At 49.1% G+C, this 27,360-nt stretch overlaps 13 protein-coding genes and 3 non-coding genes across 16 annotated transcripts; 7 read left to right on the forward strand and 9 right to left on the reverse strand.

Annotated features, from left to right (window-relative positions):
* Positions 1-54: 54 nt before the first annotated feature.
* An18g05280 (uncharacterized protein) lies at positions 55-3,312 on the reverse strand (the record flags this gene model as incomplete). The annotated part of the gene is made up of 7 exons (XM_001398945.3): positions 55-358; positions 449-563; positions 780-864; positions 1,897-2,664; positions 2,750-2,882; positions 2,957-3,097; positions 3,203-3,312. 7 exons carry the CDS (start codon positions 3,310-3,312, stop codon positions 55-57), a joined length of 1,656 nt encoding a protein of 551 aa, XP_001398982.3.
* A 247-nt stretch (positions 3,313-3,559) lies between these two features.
* On the forward strand, positions 3,560-3,960 carry An18g05290 (uncharacterized protein; the record flags this gene model as incomplete). Its single annotated transcript, XM_059745822.1, has 3 exons — positions 3,560-3,641; positions 3,766-3,812; positions 3,898-3,960. 3 exons carry the CDS (start codon positions 3,560-3,562, stop codon positions 3,958-3,960), a joined length of 192 nt encoding a protein of 63 aa, XP_059606598.1.
* Positions 3,961-4,027: 67 nt separating this feature from the next.
* tRNA-Phe (GAA) lies at positions 4,028-4,145 on the reverse strand. The gene has a single exon. It is a non-coding gene; the product is annotated as a tRNA-Phe (tRNA).
* A 262-nt stretch (positions 4,146-4,407) lies between these two features.
* An18g05310 (hypothetical protein) lies at positions 4,408-4,846 on the reverse strand (the record flags this gene model as incomplete). The annotated part of the gene is made up of 4 exons (XM_059745823.1): positions 4,408-4,421; positions 4,508-4,607; positions 4,703-4,736; positions 4,836-4,846. The coding sequence occupies 4 exons, from the start codon at positions 4,844-4,846 to the stop codon at positions 4,408-4,410; spliced, it is 159 nt and encodes a 52-aa protein (XP_059606599.1).
* A 324-nt stretch (positions 4,847-5,170) lies between these two features.
* On the reverse strand, positions 5,171-5,243 carry tRNA-Phe (GAA). Its single transcript has one exon. It is a non-coding gene; the product is annotated as a tRNA-Phe (tRNA).
* Positions 5,244-5,813: 570 nt separating this feature from the next.
* Positions 5,814-5,886, forward strand: tRNA-Phe (GAA). Its single transcript has one exon. It is a non-coding gene; the product is annotated as a tRNA-Phe (tRNA).
* Positions 5,887-6,759: 873 nt separating this feature from the next.
* An18g05340 (uncharacterized protein) lies at positions 6,760-9,173 on the reverse strand (the record flags this gene model as incomplete). The annotated part of the gene is made up of 2 exons (XM_059745824.1): positions 6,760-8,674; positions 8,755-9,173. The coding sequence occupies 2 exons, from the start codon at positions 9,171-9,173 to the stop codon at positions 6,760-6,762; spliced, it is 2,334 nt and encodes a 777-aa protein (XP_059606600.1).
* A 1-nt stretch (position 9,174) lies between these two features.
* Positions 9,175-10,054, forward strand: An18g05350 (hypothetical protein; the record flags this gene model as incomplete). The annotated part of the gene is made up of 3 exons (XM_059745825.1): positions 9,175-9,429; positions 9,567-9,638; positions 9,749-10,054. 3 exons carry the CDS (start codon positions 9,175-9,177, stop codon positions 10,052-10,054), a joined length of 633 nt encoding a protein of 210 aa, XP_059606601.1.
* Positions 10,055-10,312: 258 nt separating this feature from the next.
* Positions 10,313-11,048, reverse strand: An18g05360 (hypothetical protein; the record flags this gene model as incomplete). The annotated part of the gene is made up of 4 exons (XM_059745826.1): positions 10,313-10,483; positions 10,542-10,633; positions 10,728-10,771; positions 10,960-11,048. 4 exons carry the CDS (start codon positions 11,046-11,048, stop codon positions 10,313-10,315), a joined length of 396 nt encoding a protein of 131 aa, XP_059606602.1.
* Positions 11,049-13,132: 2,084 nt separating this feature from the next.
* An18g05370 (hypothetical protein) lies at positions 13,133-13,658 on the reverse strand (the record flags this gene model as incomplete). Its single annotated transcript, XM_059745827.1, has 2 exons — positions 13,133-13,242; positions 13,484-13,658. The coding sequence occupies 2 exons, from the start codon at positions 13,656-13,658 to the stop codon at positions 13,133-13,135; spliced, it is 285 nt and encodes a 94-aa protein (XP_059606603.1).
* A 244-nt stretch (positions 13,659-13,902) lies between these two features.
* An18g05380 (uncharacterized protein) lies at positions 13,903-17,229 on the reverse strand (the record flags this gene model as incomplete). Its single annotated transcript, XM_059745828.1, has 3 exons — positions 13,903-15,315; positions 15,380-16,652; positions 17,159-17,229. The coding sequence occupies 3 exons, from the start codon at positions 17,227-17,229 to the stop codon at positions 13,903-13,905; spliced, it is 2,757 nt and encodes a 918-aa protein (XP_059606604.1).
* A 131-nt stretch (positions 17,230-17,360) lies between these two features.
* On the forward strand, positions 17,361-18,903 carry An18g05400 (hypothetical protein; the record flags this gene model as incomplete). Its single annotated transcript, XM_059745829.1, has 8 exons — positions 17,361-17,443; positions 17,546-17,662; positions 17,757-17,846; positions 18,113-18,141; positions 18,227-18,424; positions 18,482-18,595; positions 18,677-18,774; positions 18,847-18,903. 8 exons carry the CDS (start codon positions 17,361-17,363, stop codon positions 18,901-18,903), a joined length of 786 nt encoding a protein of 261 aa, XP_059606605.1.
* Positions 18,904-19,113: 210 nt separating this feature from the next.
* On the forward strand, positions 19,114-21,643 carry An18g05410 (uncharacterized protein; the record flags this gene model as incomplete). The annotated part of the gene is made up of 9 exons (XM_059745830.1): positions 19,114-19,329; positions 20,067-20,185; positions 20,310-20,402; positions 20,448-20,693; positions 20,776-20,809; positions 20,860-20,930; positions 21,179-21,344; positions 21,439-21,501; positions 21,536-21,643. The coding sequence occupies 9 exons, from the start codon at positions 19,114-19,116 to the stop codon at positions 21,641-21,643; spliced, it is 1,116 nt and encodes a 371-aa protein (XP_059606606.1).
* A 265-nt stretch (positions 21,644-21,908) lies between these two features.
* An18g05420 (uncharacterized protein) lies at positions 21,909-24,023 on the forward strand (the record flags this gene model as incomplete). The annotated part of the gene is made up of 4 exons (XM_059745831.1): positions 21,909-21,914; positions 21,997-22,210; positions 22,297-23,368; positions 23,420-24,023. 4 exons carry the CDS (start codon positions 21,909-21,911, stop codon positions 24,021-24,023), a joined length of 1,896 nt encoding a protein of 631 aa, XP_059606607.1.
* A 1,105-nt stretch (positions 24,024-25,128) lies between these two features.
* An18g05430 (uncharacterized protein) lies at positions 25,129-25,985 on the reverse strand (the record flags this gene model as incomplete). The annotated part of the gene is made up of 4 exons (XM_001398956.3): positions 25,129-25,208; positions 25,265-25,473; positions 25,536-25,740; positions 25,811-25,985. 4 exons carry the CDS (start codon positions 25,983-25,985, stop codon positions 25,129-25,131), a joined length of 669 nt encoding a protein of 222 aa, XP_001398993.1.
* Positions 25,986-26,082: 97 nt separating this feature from the next.
* Positions 26,083-27,137, forward strand: An18g05440 (hypothetical protein; the record flags this gene model as incomplete). The annotated part of the gene is made up of 3 exons (XM_059745832.1): positions 26,083-26,281; positions 26,333-26,433; positions 26,634-27,137. The coding sequence occupies 3 exons, from the start codon at positions 26,083-26,085 to the stop codon at positions 27,135-27,137; spliced, it is 804 nt and encodes a 267-aa protein (XP_059606608.1).
* Positions 27,138-27,360: the final 223 nt, after the last annotated feature.

Here is a 27,360-nt window from a genome sequence, read left to right on the forward strand (position 1 = left end):
GACGTGCAGTAGAACGATTATTATCCCAAATTTATAAGCCATCCGCCTATCGTGTCAGTTCGGTATAAAGCCCAAATTGACAGAACTACCGAGCTTGAAGTCGTCCCCACCCTCCATTTCCGTGATAGGAGCCAGGGACCAGCCCCATGAGGGGAGAGAGGGAAGGGGGGGGAAGGAAGCAGAGGCATGGAGCAAATCAAGGAAATTGGATCCATGGGGCGCAACGTGCCCTGTTTTAGCCGATTTTCTCCTGACCATCGTATTTACAGACGTGCTTTTGGCGCATAAGCGTCTTTGGCTACATTTGGTGCTCCATGGTTGAGAGGGTGGGTCGACGGCCGAGACGGAGTCAATCGTCCTAATTCAAGTCCTGTCTCTGTTACCGGAATCATAACCCGGCAGCCGCGCGAAGAGAAATGTCTTGTCTGTCTAGCCGCTGACTGTACACGTGGTGATGGAGCTGTTTTTGGTCACCAAATCTGCTATGGAGTGCATAAACCCTGTGTCTGGCCCGTTCGACAAGAGGAGCACTGGGCGCCGACCACCTTTAGCATCCGCCCAAACTAGTAATCACCACGGACCATCCCTCACCCAATTATTATTCTAAGCTTCATCTTTACCCAATCTCCAAGTCTATCCGGGCATACGATCTAGGGCGGTTCTATATCCGTGGTCAGTGTGTCAGTTCTCGGTCAGCGGCCCGACCTCAAGGGGGCTGCTGTATAAGCAATGCGATAGGCAGGGAGCCTCTAGTCAATCTACTTGATTTACTATATTACCTCCAACAGCATGGGATCGGAATCTGTCTTCCGCGTTTGCCACCCTGCCACGTAAACTCATGCCCGTGGCAATGGTCAGTGGAGCCTCCAAGATACTAGCAACAATTTCCTAGCGAGGATCATCAAAGAGAAGTCCAGGATGATAAGCAAACAGAACAGCTTTGTATCTCGGTAGCTTACTTAAGTTTTTGTAAGCATTATTCGATAGTGATCGGGTTGTAGGTGGGTTGCTTTTTGCTGGGGTTTGAGTGGGAACGTAGGGTGTGCTGTGATGAGACGGCATGGGACAGGAGCTGGGATTGAATGACAATAAGGGCTTGGTACTTTCCAATCACACCCTATGATGATGTCCGGCATAAGAAAGGGTTATATGAAGAGTCTCGAAGGTAGAGAGCGAAAAAGGAGCACACTTTCACCTGGCGTGCTTTTGTCAAGGGTCTTGATACGTGCAGATGACAGGAAGGACTCCGATTACATCCAAGCAGGCTCTGGGCCGTTTCATGCAGTAGCACGCGGTAACACCAGACTTAAGCCACTGCCAATTATGATATCGTCTATTCGTAGAATCAACCTCGGCTTAAGAAAATAAGGGATACGTTACCCCCTAGGTCCATAGACCCTAGTAGTAGTAGTAGTAGTAGTGTCTGCTATTCTCACCAAGCTCCAAGTGCGGATATATTTTCCGGGGCCTTCATGGGTCCTCACTCATTGTCTCATGCCAGAGTTGCTTGTCCCAATACCCCAGTGCCATGGGCTACTTTCTTTGCGTGACATGTTCCCTTCGTTATTAGCACACGTCATTAGACGTCTCTACCTGCCCGTCACTCTTTTTCTTTATGGAGCAACTTGGGGGTGGGTTTCATTACTTTTCCTCAGGGACTAGGATAAGGAAGTGTACTTCTGACTAAGGCCAAACTCGGAAGGAGAGGCAACTTAACTTCAGAGAATAAAGAATAAAATGATATATTTTCAAGCTCCACACAAGGACTATACATCTGTCTTTGAACCTAATCCTCTACTTGAACAGTTCTCGCTGAGACACTTTCTGGTGGTAAGACTGGAAAGGAGGGAGAAGAGGGAGGGTGACTGAGTGAAAACCTGACTCTGGGATCTAAACACCGTTTCGCAAAATCTCGCTAAGCTTATTGTCTGAATATGGAAAGGCCTGTTTGAACTTCTCGACATTCTGCTTGTGCCGTTCGATATCGAACGGGAAAACAGGGTTTGGCATAGAACCAGCTTTCTGCCATTCTTCCCACAACCGGGCCATCAGCAATTCCATCAGGGGGAATGATAAGGGACGCCAGTTCGTATTCAGCTTATAGAAGGTGCGAAATGGTTGTTGGATGAGGTCAACATGAAATAATTCCGGATGCAGTAGTCTTGCAAGTCGTTCATGGAAATCTTTAACAGGTCGGTGCCAAGGTTCCGACAAGTCATCAGTTAGACTTGAATCTCTGATCTCCTGGCAGAATAATGACTCTATCCATCGCGCCGGAGTGAGCAGCTTTATGGGATAAAAGGAGTTCCCGAACCCCTCCATATCCCAGTCAGGGAGACGACGGTCTGTAGAGAGCATGAAATTAGGGTCATTGGGCTCAGGAAAGTCAAGGGGAAGATCGGGCAAGAGCCAGAGCCACTGGGACTTCCGAACCAGACCAATAGGGTAGCAGACTGTATATGTTCCGGACCAGACAAGATCTTTTACCTCTTGATAATGGTGGAAGTGGTGGTCAGGCCACGGGTTTGGCATTCGGTTCTTGGGGGGGCTGGCCCAGTCACAGAATGAAACTTGACAAGGATTCTCAGGAAAACCAGCAACTCGCAATGCTCGTATAGCGGCATCCAGGCGATCATCCGGAACCACGAAGCAAAGGGCACGATTCTATTGTCGATCAGTTAGCCCTTTCCATTTTCATATTTTTTTTATTTTCTTTTCTTCAACCTATTAGGTGGTGGGTTTGCCTTACAGTCACAATGTGCATTACCATGTGCACGTTCATCAAATCTCCCCAGGCTACGTAGGGGACTTTGGCATGATCCAATAGCTTGGCTATCTTAGATCCCCATTCGAGCCGGTATGAGCTATGGTACAGCTCAGGGCTGTCCAAATATTTCCAGACCATCTTAGGTATGAGACGAGGGTGGTGTAGTAGCGTTGAAGAGTTAGAGGATACCTATCCCGATTAGTATCAGACGCCTTTGTTCGATGGTTTGTAGTTCCTTGATTTGACTGGTAGTTGTCGTGTCCCCTTGCGTCTACGAATGGGAATGGCGATGGTTTTATGGCCCAGCGTGTCTGGAGATAGTTAACCATACTCATGAGGTTTACATCAGGTGCACATGGACTTCCCGCTTTTCTTCTATTTGTTTCATTCCATTTCGGCTTGGTGAAAACATTAGCTATACTGAATAGCCATTACCTCAACATGTGCATTGAATAGCAGAAGTAGCAGTCGCATCCCAGATCTCGGGGTATCCCTGTTGATCTGCTGCTCTGCAGACGTGCATGACCATCAGCACTAACCGCCATCAGTTCAACAAAACATGAAAGCTGCGATATAAACTATACATAAGATTTCATCGTGCGTGTCAGTAGATATGCTATGGATGTTTCCAGCCATCCGTGTAGAAGTATGAGAACAAGTCACGGTCGTATCTGCACATACTTGTATAGTAGAACACGCACTCCCTCTTTGTCTCTCCTTTACTTCTCTTCTTGCGGCAGCCTGGACGGCACTATGAGAAGGGAGAACATCATAACAATCTGGGATTCCAACATGTGTTACTTTCATGATCTCACAAAACAATTTATCCGAACTGTGAGTACATGGACTAATCTCAGCTTCCGCTGTTTTGTGTGTATGTGAGAGTGAATGGTCGCATGAGCAGGGACCTACAGCAGCTCTAGAACAAGCTTATTAATTATTCATTTCGCGGATTTCCGAAATAATGTCAAGAATACTAAGACAAGCATATTGGATAGCGGATGTAGACGGTCATGTAATTAAGGGTGTCTGGATTATTTGTGCGGTAAGTAGATGGGAGACCAAGCAATGATCGAGAGGGTTTGAGGGGCTTGAAGTAAATAAAGAGGCTGGGCAAAAACAAAGCCCAGTTGAAGCGAAGAAGAAATGAAAAGAATAAAGAAAGAAAGGAGAATAAGGTCCGACCCATATAGAAGATTGCGTTGAAGTGGATGGTGGGAAGCCGATGCGTGTGTCCTAAAAGAACCAAAAAAAAAGGAATGGGGCAAGCCGGGCTTGAACCGGCCACCTTCAGATTAACAGGGACGTCCTTTCGGACGAAGCCTATGGCCGAAGTTAGAGCTTCAGTCTGACGCGCTCCCAGATGCGCCATTGCCCCGATCATGTATTAAAAGAAAGTTTTTCACTATTCTTGTAGACTCTTTTCCAGAAATAAAAGTACACATTATGAGGCCATTCCGGACGCTGTGTGTGACATTATTGCACTTTATGTTACTATTTCTTGTACTTATTATTCCACTATTACTTTAAACATACTGTAATGGTGTTATCCATGGGTAATTGCGTATTTGAGTTGGTTGGCACGGATGTATACTGAGGCATTTACTAGGATATAATTATTAGGCGCCGTCGACCGACTACTACTCTGATGGCACTTGCACCGAAATCAATACAGTAATATTGACGGGCGTATATTTAATGCCACTATAGAGCATGACATGTTCTGATCCATGTCCCTACCTTTCCAGGTTGCTGCATTGCAACTCGACGCAGGTATGTCCCCATAAGCAGGCACCCAGACTGCTCGCTCCATGTCAATGTCCCAACCGAAACCATCAGGCTTTACACCAGGACAAACTTAGATGCATGCTGCTCGTTGCTTCACTTCAATATACACCCAGTGCCTACCTTGCTTCAGAAGCAAGTATTCAACACCTTCTTAGTACTTTCTACATCTACCTCACCCTCCCTCTAGAAGTCTAAATAAACCACACCACCCGCCGGCACCTCCAAACCAGCGAAATCCGCTCTGCCATACCACAGCCCACTACCACGATACATTCAACACCAGAAGCTCATCACAGACAAACTCCAAGGTAGACTAGACCACACAATTGAACACAAAGCACGGTCTCTGATATCCAATTGAGTGATGCCGTACCCATCGCACAAAAGGACACCTCCCACCCACTGGCACACAACCAACCAACCAACTGACTAAGTAATTACATAACAAACCAGCCAAGACCTCACACTTATTGACTAACTAGGTCCGGCTAGCGCAATCTATAACAGCCCCCACAACATCGCCTTCTCCCACAATATGCAAATTAAACCCCAACGGCACCAATATCCACGCTTAAAAAATGTAGAGAGAAACGGAAAAATAAACAAAAAAAGGAATGGGGCAAGCCGGGCTTGAACCGGCCACCTCCAGATCTTCAGTCTGACGCGCTCCCAGATGCGCCATTGCCCCTTGATTAGTGATCATTGTTGAGGACTTTGAATGTATGAGGGGAAGTACTCGCTATGGGTGTTTATGGCAGCAGTCATATAGAGCAGATTGATTGATTTATGCTTCGTAGCTTGATAATACATATTCTATGTCCTGCATACAGTTTGTTTATATGCTGCTAGTAGGGGTAACGTCACTGAGCTACCTTATTTTTACGTGATCAGCTCACTCCATCTTACGAGTCATAACAGATATTCAGCATAAGTATGTTTGCGCTAAGAGAAAGACAAAGGGAGAAGTCAAACAAAGCACACAGATGAAGAACAAGTAAAACATTGTAAAATCTGTATTTCCTAATCTTCATCCTCCTGCCCCTATTATTGTTCATTGTTCTGCAAAAAGCCACATGAAGAACCCCATACTTACCCAAATAACCATCCATCAACCACATACTATCCCCACCCCTTGAAAATACCAACAACCCTCCCTACTCTATACTCCGCCCCAATTGCCTTCCCAAAGAGATAGGGTTTTCTTTACCTCCTGTCTACCTTCATGTAGAAATTTATCGTGTCCAAGATATCAACCAATGGGGCAATGGCGCATCTGGGAGCGCGTCAGACTGAAGATCTGGAGGTGGCCGGTTCAAGCCCGGCTTGCCCCATTCATTCTTTTTTATTTTCATTTTTTTACTCATCCTACCTTCATCTTTCAGTCTGTTTCACTCACTTGGGTATTGTCTATGTATCATTCTTTATTTATGGGATTACATTGGTGTGGTAGGTTGTGCGTGTACCTAATATCACTTCTTTTTTCTGTTGCAGTTTTGTGAAGACTGAACCTTAGAGAGTGAGAAGAAGGGGAGGATACTTGCGGTTCTTTAGATGAACAAACGACTTGCTGTAAAGATGACAAGTTCCCGAGAATATACTACATATTCATAATTTAATAAATGTGGAAGTATTGTTCTTGTTAGATGTCTGTAGTTATGCATTACGCACTAGGTATATGTACTGATCAGTCTGACCAACGTAAGTACTATAAGTACACAGGAACAAAAAACGTAAAAATCGACAAATGCCACCCCAGATGATAAGTTGTACAAACGAAGGCACATGGATATACAATATAAACAAAAGCTGCAGCATTATGTAAGATGCGTTGCTCGCGCCGGTGCGATTCTCTCCATGTGCGCCAAACACTATTAGACGGAGATGACCCAGATGATGGGAATCTATGCGGTAAGCGAGAATCACCAAAATGAGAGTGTGTCAGAGATGCCAATTAATGAGATAGAGATGGGAATAACCCCTGCTGCACCGGGTATGTCGAGACCAGAAACATGTCCAGAGAAATAAAGAAAAAGAATATCCACAATTGATGAGATCGTCCATCCGTCCGTCAATCCGTAAACGCCGTTTCTGCGTGTATACCAACAGACAGCATGTACCATAGCATGCCATTCCTGAGAAAAATAAAAGTACCAATGAAAAAATAAAATCCAAATGCACGTCACCGGTGATGTACATCGACCTGACTAGAATAGTCGCTTAACGTCGACTATTTCGACGTTTCCTGGGCGGTCTCGTTCCATATGGAACCACCAGTCCCTTCCACTTTTGTGGCTATAATTCCATGATCCGGTGCAGGTATCCCGGTCCCAAGGGAGTGCCGTTGTAGACGAAAGACTCATCGGCGTCGCTGGTGTTGTAGGGGTGTTCGGACTGGTGCCCAGCGCGGACCGACTGCCGATGCTGCCCCATCCAAAGCGTGAGGTTGTAGTTGATGTCGGCGATGGTGGCTCCTCGGGGGCCGGTTTGGTGTGGCCCTTGCCGCCAAAGCAATTCACTCCAACTCCAGCAGCATACGTGAGCGACTGGCTGGAGGCCAGCACATGTTTCCAATCAACTAGACCTCCATCACCATCCTGCCCTGGTATGTCTGGACGAAGGATAAACCTTGGGATTGAGATGTCCTTGTCACTTGTCCTAGATCCTATCCTCCCCATGAAGGCTGGCATCCGGAAGTCATACACTGTGACCGGACCTTCGTGATCGTCGGGCAAGACATCATTCTTAGGCTGCACACCACCTATGCCGAACTCGTCCATGTCCAGGTCGGACCCATCATCGGAAAGTTCGTCCAATGCATTGTCTGGAACGTACGAGTCCGAGTGATCAGTGATGAGCAGCCGCATTCCGGTTTCCGTGTCCTTCGCTGCCATATCGATAAAAGTCTGTGCTCGTATCCGAGCAGAGGTCAGATTGTTTCCCGCGGGAAGGGCCATTGGTCGGGTCGTAACAGAGCCGTGGGAGCTACGGGGAAGGCTGTAACGGTCCGGCTTGAGCAGTGCCTGTCCGCGTGGTATTGGCTGGCATACAGCCTGGAGGACTCCCGGAGGTTCTATATCCGAGGGTGCTCGCAGTGCCTCAAGACGAGGGAAGCCCACGGACAGAATACTCTGAGCCAGATGAGAATTCGGTGATTCTGTATGCCGCGGTGGTTTCACAAACGGAGCGTAATCGAGCCTGCCGAGTCCGGCGGCAGAGTCGGGTCCCGTAACGTCCCAATGCAGGTATCGGAGGGTCGAGGAGGCGAAAAGCGGTTGAAAGACGATCCAATCGGCGTTCAGCGTAGGGTTCTTGTTGCTCTGGACGAATTTGAATCGTTCTAATTGTCTTAGAGACGATAGGATTTTCGAAATCGTAAGCAACGAATCTATGTTCTGCTCCACAAGGGCCAGGGTCTTGAGCGAGTGAGACTCCGGACGCATGGCATATTGGCACAGCCCTGAGTCAGTCACGCCCGGCAGGTTCTCCAAGCGGAGCGATTCCAGCGACGGTAGGCACAGCAGTGCGCTGTCCGCAAAGGCATCTGCGTCGAAGTTGGAAATGCAAAGATTCCGCAGTGACGGCAGAAGGCTGACCATGCGAAGGAAGATACTCGGTTCCAGGGCGTTGTTCTCGTTCACGCCATAAAGCATCAGCGTCTCTAGATTAGTCCATGAGACATGGTAGTTAAGAAACTCGAACATTTGCGAGGGGCCCAGGCTCCAGGGGCAAGATGTGCTGCGAGGGGATTCTTCAGAAACCGCCGGGGCCTCTCCTAGAACCCATGTATGCTCCTTCAACTTTCGACGTGTAGACAACGCATGTGTCAGGCGATCGAACTCATGGTTGTACGGGATGGTCAAGCCGAGCAATCGTTCCAAGTTCGGGCACACCATGACGACCGAGGCGACTAGGTCTCGGTATTCTTGCCATTGAGTGCTCTGCTTCACGGTGGTGAATAACAGGTCCATTTGGGGGACTCGAAGCTCCAGAACGAGATTGGCCAGCAACTTCCTCTCCCGGAGGGTTCGTCTGAGCAACTTTAAGCGGCTTCCCCTCTTAAGCCGGTACTTCTTCAACTGCGACGGTGAATCATTTCCAATGATATGTATGCGGTTATACCTGGATGGAGATGATCTGATTAGCATACGTGGGAATCGCTATGACGAAGGGCGTGCCCGAAGGCATAACAATATACTCACAACTTCGCTCTGACTCCCTTCTCCCACGCCCGGCAGGTCAAAGAAAGAGCGTGCAAATCGCGCTGAAAGCATGTTAAGCATCCGGTCTGATTCGGGCCAACATGTAAAAGTTCCAGTTGATCAAGAATGACATCGTAGACTTCTTGCGGTAGTCGCTTGAATACCGACTCCAGTATCTTATCCAGAGAAGCAGCGGAGTCGAATACGCGAACTGGTGATGCGGGAGAGATAGGAGAGTAGACTGTAGGGGCAGTAGAGACACTGTAATTGCTCTTGAAGGAAGAAACTGATGACGTTCGAGAGGAGACCGGCTGCACTGTTACGGCATATGCTGCATCCTTGCAATGTATAAATTCGCTTTGAGGAATGGGGCTGAAAGGCACAGCAGCGCTCTCGGGTCTACTGGCGACGACACTCATCATGAACACCGGTGTTGCATCTGACGAGCACCGTGACAAGGCGCACAGGGGAGAGCCAGTAGAGGGGAAAAGAAAAGCGGTGGTGGTGGTGGTGGTGGCCTGTATAATAGTGCGCAAAGGACCGTTGGAGACAGGGAAAGGGGGAAAGGCGCTCGAGTGGGGAAACGACGGTCGAAAAGAACGGACGGCACAGGAATGTATGAATAGTCAATTAAGAGACACACCAGCTAGAGCGTGTATATACGAAGGAGTGTGGGTGTAAGGAACGAAAATGAAGGACACACAACAAGCAACAGTAAGAAATCACAACGAAAGTTGTAATCTGATGGCCAAAAGGAAGTACTTGAGAACGAGAGGGAAAAAAGAAAAAAAGACAGCGCGGCGCTATTTTAGGAGAACGAGGGGAACAGTAGCGTGAGAGCGGGCGCCAACAAGTATCAAGGACCACACATTTGGTCGGCTGAAGTTAGTTTGGACGCCCAAAAGAGCTTAACGCAAAACCATTGATGGCACGAGAAAGTCAAGAGGCAGGCCACCGCGAACACGCCACTTCTCCGAGAGTGTACATTCTGTAGTCAAGAGTAATCGGACTACCAGATAGGAGGACCTGGGACGGCAGTCGAGGGCCGATCGTCCCCACCGGAGGAACGAGGATCTTAGGTTCACTAGTCCGTGGTGAGACTGCAGGGCATCGGCATCACAGCGACTCGTGCTGGAAATGGAAAAGCGGAGACTTCGGCTCAAACATCACTCCATCCGATATTCATCCGTCCAATACTGATGGACCCAAGGAAGAGCAGCCATCGCCAGGGGGGAGTAAGAAGCAATGCTCGGTTATGACGGGCTGCATCAGCCGTACGGAGGATAATAATCTGAACTAAGCAGAAGGAAACTGTCGGGCGACTCCAGGATTCAACTGCCATTGCAAAAGCGGACAGAGGCCCGTGAACTAAATCGTTAGCTGGAGGGTTAGTCTTTTGGAGACAGTAGTGGCGGCCGTAGTATCACCCCAAACAAGTAACGATGCGACAATTCAGTGGGAGGATGAGCGACTCCGCAAATGTTTCGCAGATGAGCATCATCATTATCATCACCAGTAGATCAAAAGGCCTGAAAACCGTGCATTGGCTTTTTCCTCCTCATCCTTCTTGTTGATTTAATGGTGTAGACGGTAGCACACCGTAGCTCCGATCCCACCCAACAGAACCAAGAGTTTGGGATGGGTCAAGGATGACGACGGAGGGGGTGGGAAGAAGGAAGGAAAAGGAGGTGGCAGCCCCGAATCCATGGGATCCCGTGCAGGGGATTGCCTCGACACCCGCGGAACGAGGCATGAAGGCTAATCCTTGTAGAGTCTAGCGCAGTGACCGGGCTGGCGCTAGCGTCAGGAACAAACAGGCTAGTCCGAGTTGGGAGGGTTCGTTCGGCATGGATGAGGTGATGATACGCTACGAGAGCCCCTTTTCAGTACGCATTATTACTCTTTGCTCGACTTGCCCCGGACAAGGTTGATGATCCAGTAGTTGGGGTCTTTTTACTGAAGTTTATTTATACCATCCAATGGATGGATGACGTCGATGCTGTTTACGATCACCGTCCTGAGAGGATTTTACCAAAATTACGAGAAAGAAGGCAGCTGTAATTTGTCGTGTTTATGGGTGAATAATGTCAGTGGTATGTACATAGATGGAAAGATGAAAGTTATATATGTGTGAGTGAGTGAGTGTGTGCGTGCGTATATACATAGTATGCAGCGACTCGCAGGCAACAGAAAAAACGAACTAACCTGCAGCAGCACGTCTCCTGAAGACGAACCACCGTTATCACCCGTTTAGTCGTCTTAGTCTCCATGGCGATGGGTCTCTTTCCAGCCATCGGCTCGCACCGTCCATTATTCATTGGCTGATGCGTTGGACCCGTTTATGTAGCAGAGGCCTCAGTGCGTATGAGGGGGGTTTGTGGGAACACACGCTGCCTGCAGTTAGTCAGCCTTCGTTTTTGGAGCATCAATCTCAGACAACGATGGTGATGGAATCATACCGCGCTCGGAGATACCTGTCTCATGCGTTCCACCCGTTTTTGTCATGTAGATTGGTTAATAATTATGGATAGATGAAGGCAATATACTCCGAGTGCTGTACCCCAACAATTGAACATTATATGTAGATAAAAATCACTCAGTTGCTACTAGCCGATACCTACACTATAGATACAAATCCTCTTAAATCCGAGCCTCTCCCCCCTCCTTCAATTTCATCCTGGACTGATTACACCGCATAAACATGCCAATGTATAAATAACTACACAAATATCCCGAAACCAACCGATCCAAACAAATGCCGCATGACACTCCACTCCCCTCCGGCAAGTACTACAAAAGTACAACCAGGCCGATTTTTATTCCGACCGTTCCAACCCCTCCCCCTGTATGGATGTATAAATAAGCACTCCCTGTACAACCACCATCACCATCTACACATCCAGTGAAACAACAACAATGCCATAAAAAGAAAAGAAAACAAGGAAACACGATAGCCAGTTTCACATACGAACTACGCCCAAAGTAACTCAAGTTCTCACCTCGAGTCAGGGGGTCCGTGGCGCCGTCCGTCCGGTGGTGGTGGCTGCAGTACCCCCCTGCAAGTGTTGCTTCGCTCAACTTAGAACCGTCTCGCGATTGGCTTGTGTGTGTTTTACTTTATATGATACTTCGGAACTTTGCGAAGGGAAGTGTGATCTACACCCTGAGTTGCTTATTTTGGGGTTGTCGTTGGCTCCCTTTTCTGTGTGGTTGCAGGGGAACTAAATTCGGCCAAGGTTTGATGATGCGAACTGCATTGGACTGGGTTCGGGATATCCGTGGGGAATACATAACTAGTAAGTAAACATCATATACAAGGGTGTATACTTATAATATATATGTTGATATACCAAATGATCAACCCTGGACAAACCCATTTATCTCATCAAATCATTCATTCATCCACCTTCAATCCTTCAATTGCTTTGTCCACCACCACCAACAAAGACACCCACTATTCGTACTACTAACCAACAATCCTCCATAAAAACAAAGAAAAAGATCATCACCACTATACACCAAAGAAGTATGTATCTGCCACCCGCACGGCCCCCAAGGCGACCACCACCAGCCCAAGACCAAGGCATTTAGTATACTAAGTAGTAGATTTATACCCTATCTAGTAAAGTCTGCTAGTGGTGATCCCTTAACCCCAAAGCGTGAGTCAGGAAGCGCACCAGAGTACTTTCATTGGTTGTTCTGTGTTCCTGTCTCAGAACCTTCACACAAATCATCACCATCACTGCTACTTAATTTATTTTGATCCAAATCTAATTAGCTATCACACTGATCACATCATCGTCGCATTTCAGCTCGGTATTTTGGTTTGGTTTTGCTTATTTTTTATTTTCTTCACTGTAGGGTCTAATAGTGTATGACTACTATGATCTGACACATTAGTTTTCCAACACAATTGAACAAAATATATAAATAGTTACGAAGGAATCCATCTGAGCTCAGCGCGATCAGATCAATTGTTGGTAGATACTACTACCTACCAATCATGTGAATGAAATAATCTACTCTTTCCGTGTATGTCAGACAATGTCTCGTTTCAATGGAGATTCAAGTTTTTAGTCATATCTTGTCTTGTCTCGGGGACAAAAATAGGTCTGGCCAGTGCATTGGTATCCATCATCCATGAATCATGGCTTTACTTAGGTTCAATGTTGGATTGTTGGGTCGGTTTCATCCGAGTCTCCATTAAGGGTCGGGTCGGGTTGAGAAAATCTATCTAGATAATTTTAGATCGGCTTTTGTACGGGTAGACTATCTAGTGATATCTAGGGGAAGGGCGTGTTCGTCGGGCACAGCTTGTTCCGATTGATAATGGATGTGTTTCAGATGGTTATTTGTGCCGTCTTCGTGGGTTTTGGGTCTAGGGTTGACCTGGTCCTGGTCTGGGCTTCCTCTCTGCTACAGGCCGCTCGCTCACCGTTTTGTCGTCGGTATCCAGGATAGCAACTACGAATCGAATACTACGTAGATCTAGAGCAATTCAAAGCAACTCGTGTGTATTGTTGGCAAATCTAGCCAACGGTCATTCTCAAGCAAGCGTCCTTCCTGCGCCATGCTGCCGGATAATAAACGCCTCGGCATCAACTCTCCACTATGTGTGTTTGTCACTTATGCTCGTAACTCCCCGCATGCGAAAGACAAGGATTCGGGAACAGGACCAATACGAGTTCGCAAAAGCTAACCGCAAAATCAAGGCAGCACGTGGATCGACCGGCGATGGAGCCAGACGACTGCCGGATATCACAAGGTTTGACGGAAGAAGAAAGTGCAAATGTGAGGTCAAGTATTCGTGGACCAGGCTCATGTCCCTTCCGCGCAGGCCAAGCCTGATCAGTAAGTATATCCAACCATCTATCCAGATGACCAGTGAAAAAGAAATAAGACATGGAAATCGCAAATTGAGATAAAGATATGAAGAGAGCAAAATATGATCAAACCACTGCGGGGGACTAATACTGCTGTTACCATAGCAAAAAAATAAACAAAAGCTAAGGTGTAAACCACGAATAGCAAACCAGAAACGAAAGGTAACAACAGCTAAGCCCTATTCACCCACGAGGGCATGTACAAAGCAAAAAGGTTCAAAAATAGTCATAAATCACAACTCCATTATCATGCATCAGGCCATAATCACATGTCGAAATTGTCATCAACGTTGAAGATACCGGGCTCGCCGCCCTCGTGTGTCCTCTGTACCCCACTCATGCGGTGGTTAGCAGTGCTTGCCGGCTGCTGAGGTCGTTGCCAAGTCTCAGTGTCCTCTTCCATGTGGTCACCAGGCTCATTGGTAAAGTGGTGATCCATAGAGCTTTCGTTAACAAAGGTGAAGCCCTTGAAGTTGGCTTGCAGACCGGGAGACAACGGCGTCGACGCCGGCATGAACCCATTGGCGATTGCAGCTGCACGGTCGTTGAGTGAGTTGTTGGTCTCGAGCGCATTCGTGAACTCGGGATCGAAGTTGGACGTGTCAGTGTCGGACTTGAGCGTTGGCTTGAATGGAGGGATCACCTCCTTGCGGCCCAATGCCTGCCAGTCGACGTCGTCAAAGAAAGGGTGTGCCATAAGCTCCTTCGCATCGCCCTTGGCACCAAGGCGGTGCTTGGGGTTCCGGTTAAGCAATCCCTTTACGAAGTTCCTTCCCTCCGTGCTAAGAGCATCCCGGGGGAACCGAACTTTGCCGAAGGCGATATTCTTGTACATCTGCTGCGTGTCCTCGGCGTAGAATGGGCTCCAGCCACAGCACATCTCAAATACGAGAACTCCAAGAGACCAGAAATCGACCATCTTGGTATATCCCTGTTCGTCAAGCAATACTTCCGGAGCCAGGTACTCGGTCGTACCACAGAACGTATTCGTCGTGTCGTTTTGGGTCAAGTTGGCCTTGGAGAGACCGAAATCACAGAGCGCGATGTGACCATTCGCATCCAGCAGAATGTTCTCCGGCTTGAGGTCCCGGTAAACAATATCGTGATCATGAAGATGCTGCAGAGCCAGAATGAGCTCAGCAATGTAGAACTTCGCTCTGGCCTCCTGGAATCGCCCTTCCTTCTGAAGATGCCAAAATAGCTCACCACCGGACATGTAGTCTGTGACAAGATACAGATCGGTGGGTGTTTGGAAGGAGAACTTCAGGCCAACGATGAAAGGTGAAGCCGCCATGGCGGTTCGGACCAAGATATTCCGCTCTCCCAGAGTATGTGCAACCTCCTTCTTCTGGATGATAACCTTCTTCGACAGGACTTTCATTGCGTATATACGACGCGTGTCCTTCTTCTTGACCTGATAGACCTGGCCAAACGTTCCCTTACCGATGAGCTTAAGGATTTGGAAGTCGTTCGGCCCAACCTGCTTCTTTTCTGTCCTCTCGAAGCGCATCTCCATGTGGATCTCCCCAGACACCTGAGAGTCACCCGCGCCACGGGACTTCAAAGGAAACCACCCTTCTAGCCGGCTGTTGTCGTCCTTCAGGTTAATGCAGAGGCGTACATGACCCAAGAACGCTTCCTGATCCTTGCGATCATACACCGAGACATCTACCTCTGACTGATCACCAAAGACATCACTAAAATGTGATAATTAGCGACATACTCTTCGTTAACGGGTAAACGGGAGAATGAACGTACAAGACCGCCTCGTGGTTCCAATGCGGGTCGGTTACTGGGGCACGTCCCCGGGGCTCACCATCGAGTGCGCTGTTGTTGCTGCTTTGCCGACTCTTCATGGGTATCGCCATTGGGCGTCCAGCCTCACGGTCCGACTTCTCTTGCTCTTTCTGTTGGCGTTCCAAGGTAGCCGCTTCTTCGTCCTGAGCACTCTTTGAGATGACCTCATTCCACTCAAAAACGCAGACAACGTAAGGGTCGAACCCAGGTCGGAGCCCTCTAGCTTCGGATATGTTCACGTAGAGCTTGCCCTTCAGCGAGGCTACTGGGGGACCAGTTGGTGAGGGAGTATCTCTTTCCGGGGGAAACGCTTCGTTGAGCTTGCCAGCGATCTCGTCGGCTGCATTCGCCGATTCCTCAGACGGCGGCTGGGCAGGTTCCGACGGGTGAGGGGATGAGGTGGGCGGCTTCTTGTCGGTTTGCGAACCTTCGTTGGACATTGCTCGAGGAGTAAGAGGAGGTGTACTCTTTAGACGCACGAGATCCGACACAGTTCCAGTTAGCTTCGCCAGGTTCTCAGAAGACATAGACACATGTGGTTTTTCGTGTTCGAGAAGGGGAGCATCCGGCAAACAGAACGCATCTGAAGCAGGAAGAAGGGAGGGATTGGAGAAATGGGAGGCAAGGACTGGATCGTCAGAGACGCTTGAGACGGGAAGAGAGGTGTGACGGCGGGACGTTTGTTCAGGAGAAGACATGCTTCCGGAGGGGGAAAGGTAATTCTTCAAAGTATTGAATATGGAGCTCATGCCCTTGTCTGGGGCAGAGGAGCCCAGTTCAGCCTCATCCGATTCTTTCTGCAAAAGAGAACAAGCGGAGCTGTAGGGGGGAGTAGGCAAATTCGTAGGGGGCAACGTTTCCGGCTGCAATGTGTGTGTCTCAAGGCTCTGGTCCGGCGAAGCGGTAGAAGACTGGGTATCCGAAGCCTCAGGGCGCTCCATCATAACGAAAGAGCCCGAGGGTGAGGAACCTCGATCCCGTGTCCCTGTGGGGGACGTATCCGACTGGGGGTTTTGCGCGGAAATAGAAGTCTCAGAAGAAGACCGGGTGTTTGAGGAACGGGACTTATCACCAGAGGGAGAACCAACCTGGAAATAACTGGAGTTTATGGAAGGCAGACGTTTGTCCGCTAAATCGGGCTGTGGCGTCGAGATCCCGGTAGGAGTTGGACTGTTGGAGCCGATTTGATCTTGATTGTCGTCTTCTTGCGTACCATTGCTAGTGCCCGAGTCAGTCATGATTCGAACTCCGATTGATGTTAAAAAAAAGGCACGACAGCAGCGCCATGGTGGTCGCCATTGTGCTATGTATGGTGGACTAATAACGCAAGACAGAAAGCATGTGGCAAGCGCTTCACAGTATAGCAGGGGGTGGTGCTAGGTATTAAACCTGCCATCGAAAGAGCAATGAAGTGGCAGTTTTCATGCATAGCAATTTTATTTCTCCCTTCAGCCTGTGCAGCATGTAGTCATTGCTTGTCGCGGATGACTTCCGCACGCGACATGATCCATGGGCAGCGCAGCAGAAACCGAGGATGGGAAGCTTGCATGCTAACCATGACAACACACTGAGGGCTGAAGTATGGCAGTCATCCGCCGTTGAGCGAAAACTTCGCACCAAGCTCTTTCATCCTTTTTGACCACACGCTCTCTTGCCACAGCCGGCATACGATGAAATCCAGACCAAAAGCGAGAACGAGGTGAAAGTCGCAATACTGTACTTACCTCCGGGATCTGGGCTGCTTCAATGAGTCCGCATCTCCATGCGGCCCTAGTCCACTCTGAGCAGCAGCCATCTTTATGTTTCCATCCGACACCCAAAATTCACAACTAGGAATACCGAAGGTCGAGTTTGTCGGTCGCGCCGCTGCGATAGGCGTAGTGATGTCAAAATCGACGAGATGACTGAGGACAGGTTGCTGAAGATATGACGTCTTTCAACGACGAGCTGAAATGTGAGAATTTGAAAAAGGTGAGTCAGACGCTGTTGGACGTTGACAAGTCAAGGAAGTTTGCGGGAGGATGAATCCGATCGGGTGCGGATAGCGAAGAGAAGGGAGGGGTAGAAAAGCGGGATGCCCTGTTACTGTTGACAAGTTGTTAGGAGAACAGTGTTGACGGAGCCGTGGAAGGGAAAGTGGATAGAGCTGATGGGGTCAACGGCCAAGGATGCAGAGCGATGGATGAGGGAAGGGAAAAAGGCACGGAAGAGAAGCACAAACCTGGAGGGTTTTACTCACAGACAAAACCCAATGAATTCCCGGGGCGAACTTGAAGAAAGCACTTATGGCTTCCAAGAACTCAATCAGTCAGTCTCGGGCAGGCAATTAATGCCCGTCAATGTGGGCGACGGAGCCTTAGCGTCAATCAGGCGTGGACGGACAAATGGCGGGCGGACGCCGGCGGATGGCGGGTTTCGTACCAGATGGCCAGAACTGATAGGAAGAAACACGAAGGAGGATGGGTTTATTTAAAAACAAAAAAAAAAAAAAGAAGTAAACCCCGGGATATATCAGTATACGAAGAGAAAAAAGAAGAAGGTTTAGAAGATGAAATTCGGGAATCAACGTTTGACGGTTAATTCAAATTTGAGGTTTGGCGATGAGGTGGCGTTAAAACGAACCAAACCCCCCAATAGTCATAGACATAAGCTGCCGCTGAAGCCGCTGAACGGGTCAGGGACTGCGGATGGGGACCGTTGACTTGTGGTAACTTTCGCGACCGAGATTCTGGGGAACAAGAAAGGAAGTTGGAAGGCAAAAGCGTGTCAAAAAAAGGGTTTGAAGCGTGCAGGAGCTGAGTTACAGGACCTGTTGGGTCATCAAAGCACTGGTGAGGGGGGAGGATGGTTGAGGCTAAACCCAAGGAACAAGCGAGGAAGAGAAGAGATGATGGTTAGAACCAGCGATGGCTGTGTATGGAACGAAACACGACAAGAATACGACGTGACCTCCTCTTTTCTTCCCGGTACTTTCTCGTGCCAGGACACAGGTCAGAATTGGTGGTGAAGCCCTTTTTCAGGTCTGCTGGAACTTGCTTATACTATAGGATGGGTCTTATGTGATGACCGGTCAAGGTGGTTTGCTTTGATGACTCTTCGAACCGACACTAGCCTGGCACAGCTTCGGAACGCTACTGGTGAAGGAAGTAGCCTAGTCAAGGGTGCATTGTTGTCTCAAGGCGTCCCTTAGAATTGGAGGCAAATGCCACCCATTGGGAAGGGAACGAATCAAAGGGCGGCAGGAGGCGTAGTAAATGGAAAAGGGAAAAGGCCTCAGACGGAGTGGAGATGGCGATGCTGCTGGCAAATAGACGAAGCGCTGTACGGGATGGAACCACTGGTGAAGTCAACCACGAACCACATCGCTTTGGTGGCTGGAGGCACACAGTAACATTTATCTAGCGGTGATGAGGAGGAAGGAGGAGGGGAACTTCTTGGAACGGATGGAGATGCCTTGGTTGAAGAATGATAAGAGAAGAGGACAAGAAAAGAAGATTCCTGGATGATTGATTCACTACCACTACCATCATCTCTCCTTTTCCTATTTCTTTTTTTTTTTTTGATCCTGCCGGGGGGTTCAGGGTGGTTGAAATAATTGCCTTTCCTCCATCTCCTCCTTTTCCTTTTCCCCCCCTCCTTCAAGAAAAGATAGATATTATTATCCGTCCACAGCAAAAGGATGACAGTCTCCCAAGCCGCCGATGACCGCAGAGGTCCGATGATGTGCCGGTTTGCCTCCCTCTCCTTCTCTCTTGGGCCCTTCTTTGAACAAGGATGGGCTATCCGCCCGGTGGACATGGATGGATGGGTGGGTGGGCTGGGTGGGAACCGGGAATGCTCGAAAGTCAAGAAAACCCGCTGCATAATTCCAACACCAGTCACTGCCATGGAATGGGTCTGTCTGTTCTTTAGGCTTCTCTATCTTTTCCATTGCCAACTGTGCCTAAAAGTAGTAGTATCTTAGTCAATTATTCCTCTGCCTCCCTCCTTCCTTTCCTCTTCTAGCTCTTCTATACTAGTATATACCTCTTTTCGAATATGGAACGGCAAAGTCCGGCCAAATAATCTACTATCTCACTTCCGCATTATCACCCAATAATTCCACCTTAAAATGCAATAATAATGACCTGCAGATACTCTTTGCCCATGTAATACTCGGTAGAAAGCTTATGCTCCTCCACTACTACCACTACCTCAAAATTCCGGCAAGCATGCCAATAACTAATTCCTCTTTTTAGCTAAAATGGATATCGGTTTCCCTTTTTCTCCTTCTCCTCTTTCCTCTCTCCACCATCTCCTCACGCTAAACGCCCCTCCGACAAGAAGGTAAATAATCATCGAAAATGTCTCCGGAGATCATTTTCTCCGCCGCCACCTCCTCACCTCTCATTATTCTTATTCTTATCCTTTTTTTTGCGGTTCCCTCGCGGTTGGACTGGAGTGGGGTGGGGTAGTAGTAAGTTGCTGGTCACCGCAACTGTCATCAACTCATCAACAACCATTGAGATATCTCATCACAGCTCACTGACCCTCTCTTGGTTTGTTGATGTCTAAACACAGTACTGTTGTGGTAGTGATTGGTTTCTTTCCTCTTTACTTGACTAGGATAGGGGCTTTGAGGTACATGTACAGTACCTCGTTAGGACTATGATTCATACCCGCGGAGAGTCTCTGGTGTTTCCCATTAACGTTTTAACCAAGGTCATTAAAGTAATTCGTAGCCGGTTCGGATCGACTGATTGCCCGATTAGGTATTCGTTGCCTTTCCGCCCGGACCTCGTTTCCTTATGGTGTCAATGACCGTCGAACGGCGAGCTAGCTAAGCTACACTATGAGCGATAACTTGAAATCAAGTGACATCATGTAGTTTTTCAGACCCTCAGATGCCCCGCGCTTCAGATGTGTTAGCGGAACTACGGGTCTCCTCAAACGATACACAGCCCTGCTGAATGCTATGGGAGCTCTGCAGTCTCTCCATAAACACTAAATATCCATTTACATCGGAGGTAGTAGTATGACCGCAGCGGCATCCTCAACCCTTTTGGAATTCTTCTTAGTCTTAGGTCGTCGAAGCGTTGCATTTCTCCTCTTATCTGAGTCAAACTATCGGCCAGACTGTAATCTATACCTCTCACGGTCAAATCAAGGTGTTCCGGACGATGGGAGATCGCGCGCCCCGAGGTTAGCGGCAATCCCGGGCTCGTCACCCCCTTACGTTTGTGCATCACAAGCTCAGGGCAGCTGTACGGCTGGGAGGTGGTAAGTCGCCGATATGGAGTTACACCATGTCCGTGCAGCTGCCAGATCCAGTAGCATTGTAATGCAGTCGCTGCTTAGGTAGGATCGATTATGTTTCAGAATGGCCTGGTTCGACGGTAAAAACAGCCGGCCGTAGTAGACCGGAAAATGGGGATGGGAGGAGGAGGGGGAAGTCCTAAAAAATGCCAATCACTGCGATGGTGTAACCGACACTGAGCTTCGTCGTGCAGATAGCAAGTTTTGGTAGGAGTAGCCTCTCCTCAGATCGCCACTTTAGGAAATTGATGCCTACCAGAAATCGCAGGAAAAGATATCCAGGGGAACCTTTTGGTGGAGTTCTGCTTTGTCTTCGCACTCGCCCCTCCACGATCCGCCAATAATAAGCTAACTGCCCTAGTCGACTAGGGAGACCGTCGCTGCATCTGAGGCTACTTGGACACGATCAGTAGGTAGGTCACCTGCAGGCTGCTGCGAGGTTGTGTAAGCGATCTGCGGCACGCAGCATCTGGTCACCACAGACGCTCCGAAAACATCCACGGGCCCACGCTCGATTCCGATACCACGGAGGGGACCGTACCGCGATGGCCTCGCAGCACCAGGCTCCAACACGTTGAAGATTATGTGACGCGATGGGGCCTACCCTCCTTCAAGGTGCATAAGGGTGGTCAGAGTTGAGGAATGCGGAGCACAGCAGTCCTGCTCTGCCGCTATTATTGATGGTGGTGGGGGGGGGGTTTTTTTTGAGGGGTTCCAGAAGCTCCCTCTCCCACCGCCTCTTTTGCGGACATGTGAAGTTGAGGCCGAACAGGTTATCGCTGTCACATACATACGTCAGTGGTCAGGCTGGCGCATACCTTATCGCTGCAGATGATTCATCTGCTGGCTTGGGTCGTGCTGGCAATGGTTCTGTTCAGCTTCCGCCAGGATGCAAGGCTACCGTACCTGTCTAGACCACATAGCTCTTGTGTAGCGAAAGTCAACGGATGACTGACCCTCGGAGGAAATCCCGCATACTGCACTTGCTATTTGCCGTGTAGTAGTAGGGGGTTAGGGGGGTGTATCTACACGGGGAAGCCGATAACTGTTCAGCGGGAAACGGCAACACAAGATGGCTCGCGCGATCACGAATCAGTTCGAAGGAACGAACCGTCGGCGATCAGCGGAAAGGGACCATGACATCATGGTGCAGGAAGCGCCAAACGGACTCCAGCCTCGATGAGGGTCTCCGATTATCTCCATCATTGGTTCGGCACGTGGCTGGAACAACTCTATCTGCCTCAGGCATCAGGGGTATCTTGTTTAGTCACGTGATGCTAAACCGGGGACTCGGAGAAACCTAGTCCCGTCTGGCTCTAGCGCGAATGGCTGCGGAAAGGAACATCCCCAAGGGCCTCCATTCAGCTCTGTCGCTCCAGTAAATTCAGGTCGGCGTTCCTTGCCCATCTTACCCATTCACCCGTCGGTATGGCTAGGAAACTTCGTGCGGCTGCTCAAGCAGCTGCGCAATCAATGCGTACGTGACTTGCTTGGTTTCCACCTCAACCCTTTCCTTGGCCGCTGCGGCCTCGGTCGTCACGGACGCGAACAACTAATTACCCAGTAGGGAATGCCGCCCCTCCGCTCCCCGATGCCTCGGACGAGGAGATGATCGAAGCACCCCCATCGCGTGGATCATCGCCAGCGATGGAAGATCCAGGAGATGCTTCGGATAAGGATCCTGAGGCGGAAGCCCAGGCAGAACCCAGCCAGGAGGAAGAGACAGCCGCAACACCCGCCCAGGATTCAAACCCTCCATCGCGCGGCGACACTCCTTCACGCATGGGTGGCCGCATGTCAGCCATCCCGCGAAAGCGCCGCATAGGTCGTCCCCCGAAGAACCGTCCCCCAGACTGGGATGCGCCTGATGACGGCGCCCCTCAGACACCGATCCATACGTCCACGCCGGTCAAGCGCAGACGTGGTCGTCCCGCTGCTAGTGGTGGAAGGTGGGCACGTAACCGAGGCCCGTCGCATGTTACCCAGGTTCCGATCGACAAGGAGGGGAACATGATGGACGTTATCGACGACGAAGTTGCCCTCCCAGACGACCCCGAGGGCGAGACGAAGGTGGACAAGAACGGCAATCTACTGGGCGATCGAGAATATAGGGTCCGTGTGTTTACGATTTTCAACCGTGGAGATCGCAAATACATGTTGTCTACTGAGCCTGCGCGATGCATTGGTTTCAGGGACTCGTACCTTTTCTTCCAGAAGCACAAACTACTGTATAAAATCATCATCGACGACGAGGCGAAACGCGACCTCATTGAACGGGAAATTATCCCCCACTCTTACAAAGGCCGAGCTATCGGTGTCGTCACCGCTCGGTCTGTCTTCCGCGAATTCGGCGCAAAGATTATCGTTGGTGGAAAGAAGGTCACCGATGATTACCATACACAGGCCGCGAGGGAGCGTGGAGATGTCGAGGGCGAACTTGCCGTCCCTGAAGATAAGCTCCCTCCTCCAGGCGAACCTTACAACAAGAACCAGTATGTAGCCTGGCACGGTGCCAGTAGTGTCTATCACACCAGCGCCCCGTCGGTGCCTTTGCCCACCGGAAAGGCGGTGGATTCGAAGAAGCGCAAGGTCACGGTTACTGGCGATAACTGGATGCTCGAACATGCTCGAGAGGCAAGGTATGTGATGACAAGCCTGTCTGACACTATAGTGACTAACTTTACATGTAGCAACTTCAACTCGCTCATATCGCTTGCGCGCCGCGAAAACCTTGAAGGACAGTACGACATCCATACAAACGTCATGCAGTACCCCAAGATCATGCAACCGACTCATGCCCGCTGGGAGCGTCTGCCTCCTCCCGACCCTCGAGTTGCAACCAAATTAGCTCAGGGCATGTCCACGTTGAGCCTGACGAACGGCACCGGCGAAGCAGAGCCAGCTTCTGCGGACAAAGAAGCCCAGGAACCCAGCGACAGCCAAACCGAACATCAAACCACCGAGTCTACCCTCTTCTCCTCAGTTCCGGCTGCGCTTTCCCGCCGATTTGCCATTCATGACATTCAGTTCGAATCTTCGCCGTATTCCAACCTGGGCGTTCCCGGCCCAGACGGCGATGTGCACGATCTCGGCTCCAACGGCCTCATCAGTGTCGCAGACTCCGCAAATCCCGAGTTTACGAGCCCCGAAATCCTGGAGGAACTTCCTCCTGAGTGCAAGGAAGCCCTTATCGAGGCGGCTGCGCAAGAGTGGGAATGGAAATCCAAGTGGTGCCACGAAGCGAACGACGGGGCTCGCGCCAAATTACTCAAGAGTTACGCTTGGTTTCCATGATGTGCATGCTTTCTTATCCTATTTTCCCTCTTACTACCCCCTTTCAAGCCACTGGAGGGACTTTTAACCAAGGTCGTTCGCTACCTATTATACCACTTTCCTCGCAGTGGCTTTACCATTCTTCTTTGCTTCGGGGGCTCACGTATACCTAACTAACCAACTGATTATTTCCATTTCACTTCGGCAAACACACACTCAAATGGGCGGGGGTTTCATTCCGGATGGGTTGCGAGATTATTTACCAAAAAACAGGGAGTTTGAGCGTTTCAATATCTGGAGTGTCGTTATAAGTGGTTACTTCTTTATTACTTTCTTATTTCTATCCTTTACCTCATATCTTATTTTTAGCTTTTGCCGTATATTCTCTTTTATCTCCAAATCTTATCCTCATTGCTATGAGACTATAATTTCAGTTTAGTCTAAACGGATGGGAAGTAAAGGTAGTATAATATAATGAAACAAGAGAATGGTATTTCGATCACTACTAACCTCAGTAGTATCTTGATCGTGAATAATATTTAAGGTTCAATTATCCACTAGTGATTATCCTCGCAAGACCCCAGGTACCTGTGTAGTCGGGTTTTACTAGGCTCCCACTGTTCTACTTCGGGTTCAGTAGTGGTAGTGGCAGTGGCAGTGTGTATGAATATGGTGGATGCCTATATTAAGCAGGGAATGTGTCTGTCTATAAGGCTACTACTATTTCGTCTGGATTCATCATAATATGAATGGATGGGTTCTAGGCATGATTACTATGAGTAGTAGTAGACAAGGCTGCAGGAGTACATGTGGACGTAATACATTTGAACGAGGTAGAGATACAATTGATGTATTCGTGTATACTGTGTATTAAGGATCAGCTACACAATTCGAACTCTACTAGCCAATGTACTCGACAACAAGAGAGTAAGTAGACAATGATTCATTCCATCATGCAAGGATTCAAGTAATAGAAAGTAACTAACTCCAAGGCCGCAAATAACGCAATCAATCAAAACGGTTGAGGCAGCAATGTTCTTTGACACATATGATTAAAAGAGCAGGAAAAATGAAAGAAACCCGAGTCTGTAGGAATTGGAGGAAAACAAAATAGCTAGTTGGGCAGTTATCCCATGGCCATTTCCGCACGTAGCTTCTCCAGTTCTGCTTCCTCGTCTTCCTCTTCGGTCTGAGGTTTGGATTTGACTGTTGCATGTACGTTAGAAGAGTTTCATAGTAAAGAGGGAGGGACAGTGGCTTACTTTCTCCATTTGCCGCAGGAGGTAAACGGTTGAGTTGGTCTGCAACCGGCACCGTACCTGTGTTGAGCATCCGCTCGTCCATGGCCTCCTGCTCCAAGCCCTCGAGTTCCTCTTCCAAATCGGCCTCGTCTGGTTGGTCGACCAGATTGGTGCTTGTAATGGCTTGTGCGATTTCGGTGCTGAGTTGGTGCTGTTCGCGAAGTGTATCCCTAGACCATAGTCAGTTGCCGTGTTCCCATCACTCAAATGATACCGTAACGAAACAACATACATTGTCTGATCCACCGTATCAAGCGTCATGGAGCCATGGATCTTCGCCATCGCCGCACCAGCCGCCTCCATAGCCTTCAAAGTCTCCTGGTTGATATTCGCCGCCTCAATCGAGTAGATCTGCTGTTCTAGCTGAACGATCTGCGCCGTCGTCTGTTCGAGGTTCTTCTCATGAACCTTCTTCCGTCGAAGGGCGTTCTTAGCCGCTATACAGATCAATAACCCGTTAGACTTCATTTGTTGTTGCCTAGTTGCTGTTTTTCTGCTGTCACCTACCGGCCTTGTTTGACGTTACGTTCTTCCGAGCAATTGCATCCTGCTCCTCCATCAGATTCTCCAAATGCTTCTCGCGCTTTTGGAGCATATCCAGCTGCTCGCGAAGCATGAGGATCGCATTCTTGGGCGCATCTTTCCGCTTCTGAGCGGCGGATCCGCCGAACCAAGACCACATGTTGATAAGGGTGTATGGGGTTTGATTAGGCTGTGATAGAGAGCGGTTGCTATTGCGGTGATCGAGGTTATGCTAGGGACGGGTGATCCGACGTCCGATGGGGGAAGTTGTTGGTGTTGAGTCGGGAAGAAGTGTAACGACGGGTCTGGAATCGGTGGAAGGTGGGATGGGAAGAGATGATGGTCCGTGGCAACGGGGCGGGATCGGTGAGAGATCGCTGGACGGTGTTTATCCTGGTGATGGGTGCGGGAGGCGATCAGCTCCGAGTCACCTAGACCAGGTCGAGCAAGGCAGCGGTCCTTGATAAGCGCCAGGAAAACAGAGAGAGAGTGATAAGAAAGTTCGAGACGAGAGAAGAGCGAGCAGAGATGGAGGAGATCCCCGGCCGGATTCAAGTTGGTTTTCCCCTCGTTGGCCCTATGACATACGCGCTAAGCCTATCGGAGTGGTAGGGTCACGTGGCTTGGGGTCACGCCGGTCATCGTATTTCACTGGTATTATTTATTGATTGCCTTGTGATCGATCATTGCGGCCCTCGATATCATTCGTCAATATAATGGCCTCCTTATGAAGATATCTGACTTGCTGGAATGAACGCACCTCTTCCTTCTACGCGGGCGTTCCTCTCCGATCTACCTTCTCATCCAGTTAGCTCGAAGGTTCGATTTCTCGGTTGGTGCGTGGAGTTCCTTGTCTGTCTATGTGTGTATCTTACTATTTTACATGCTGCATACCGTAGACTATCTAGAAAGGCTTGCCTCTTCACTTGTTCGGGAATATAGTGGTAAAGAGACTGATTTTCTCAGTGTGAGGACATACAACATCCAAACGGGGCACCTCATCCTCGAACACAACTATCCGCGTCAGAAACCACCGCTGGAACCACCCTCTGTTGCAGTTGATATCAACGCGGTGCTGGAGACAGTCACGTCAGAAGAGCTGTCCGTTGGCGCATGGGTGAACGTGCTTGGATATGTAAGGAGGAACAGGAGGAGTGATGATGATGATTCTGCCGTCTCACAATCAAATCCAAATCCAGTGTATGTGGAAGCCGTGATGCTTTTCCCAGCAGGCGCCGTGGCGTTGGGAGAGTATGAGCGAATCCTGCAGGAAGCGTTGGGCGTGGAGAGGAGGATGCGGAGGACAGGCTGATAAAATATATTATTGATTGATGACTAGCAATTATTCAACTTCTTTTTATGTGCTATACTACTACTAATGGTCCCGAGATCTTCATTCCTTACTTCGTGACTCTCTTTGGTCATATGTATATATCCAGTTTGTATTGAACAACTGGGCCAGTTATTATTAGTATGTCGTAAGAAATATAGAAGTTAAACTAATATCTTTCAATAATTTAATATAAACTGAACAA

This window comes from Aspergillus niger (assembly GCF_000002855.4).
Source record: "Aspergillus niger supercontig An18".
NCBI lineage: Eukaryota > Fungi > Ascomycota > Eurotiomycetes > Eurotiales > Aspergillaceae > Aspergillus > Aspergillus niger.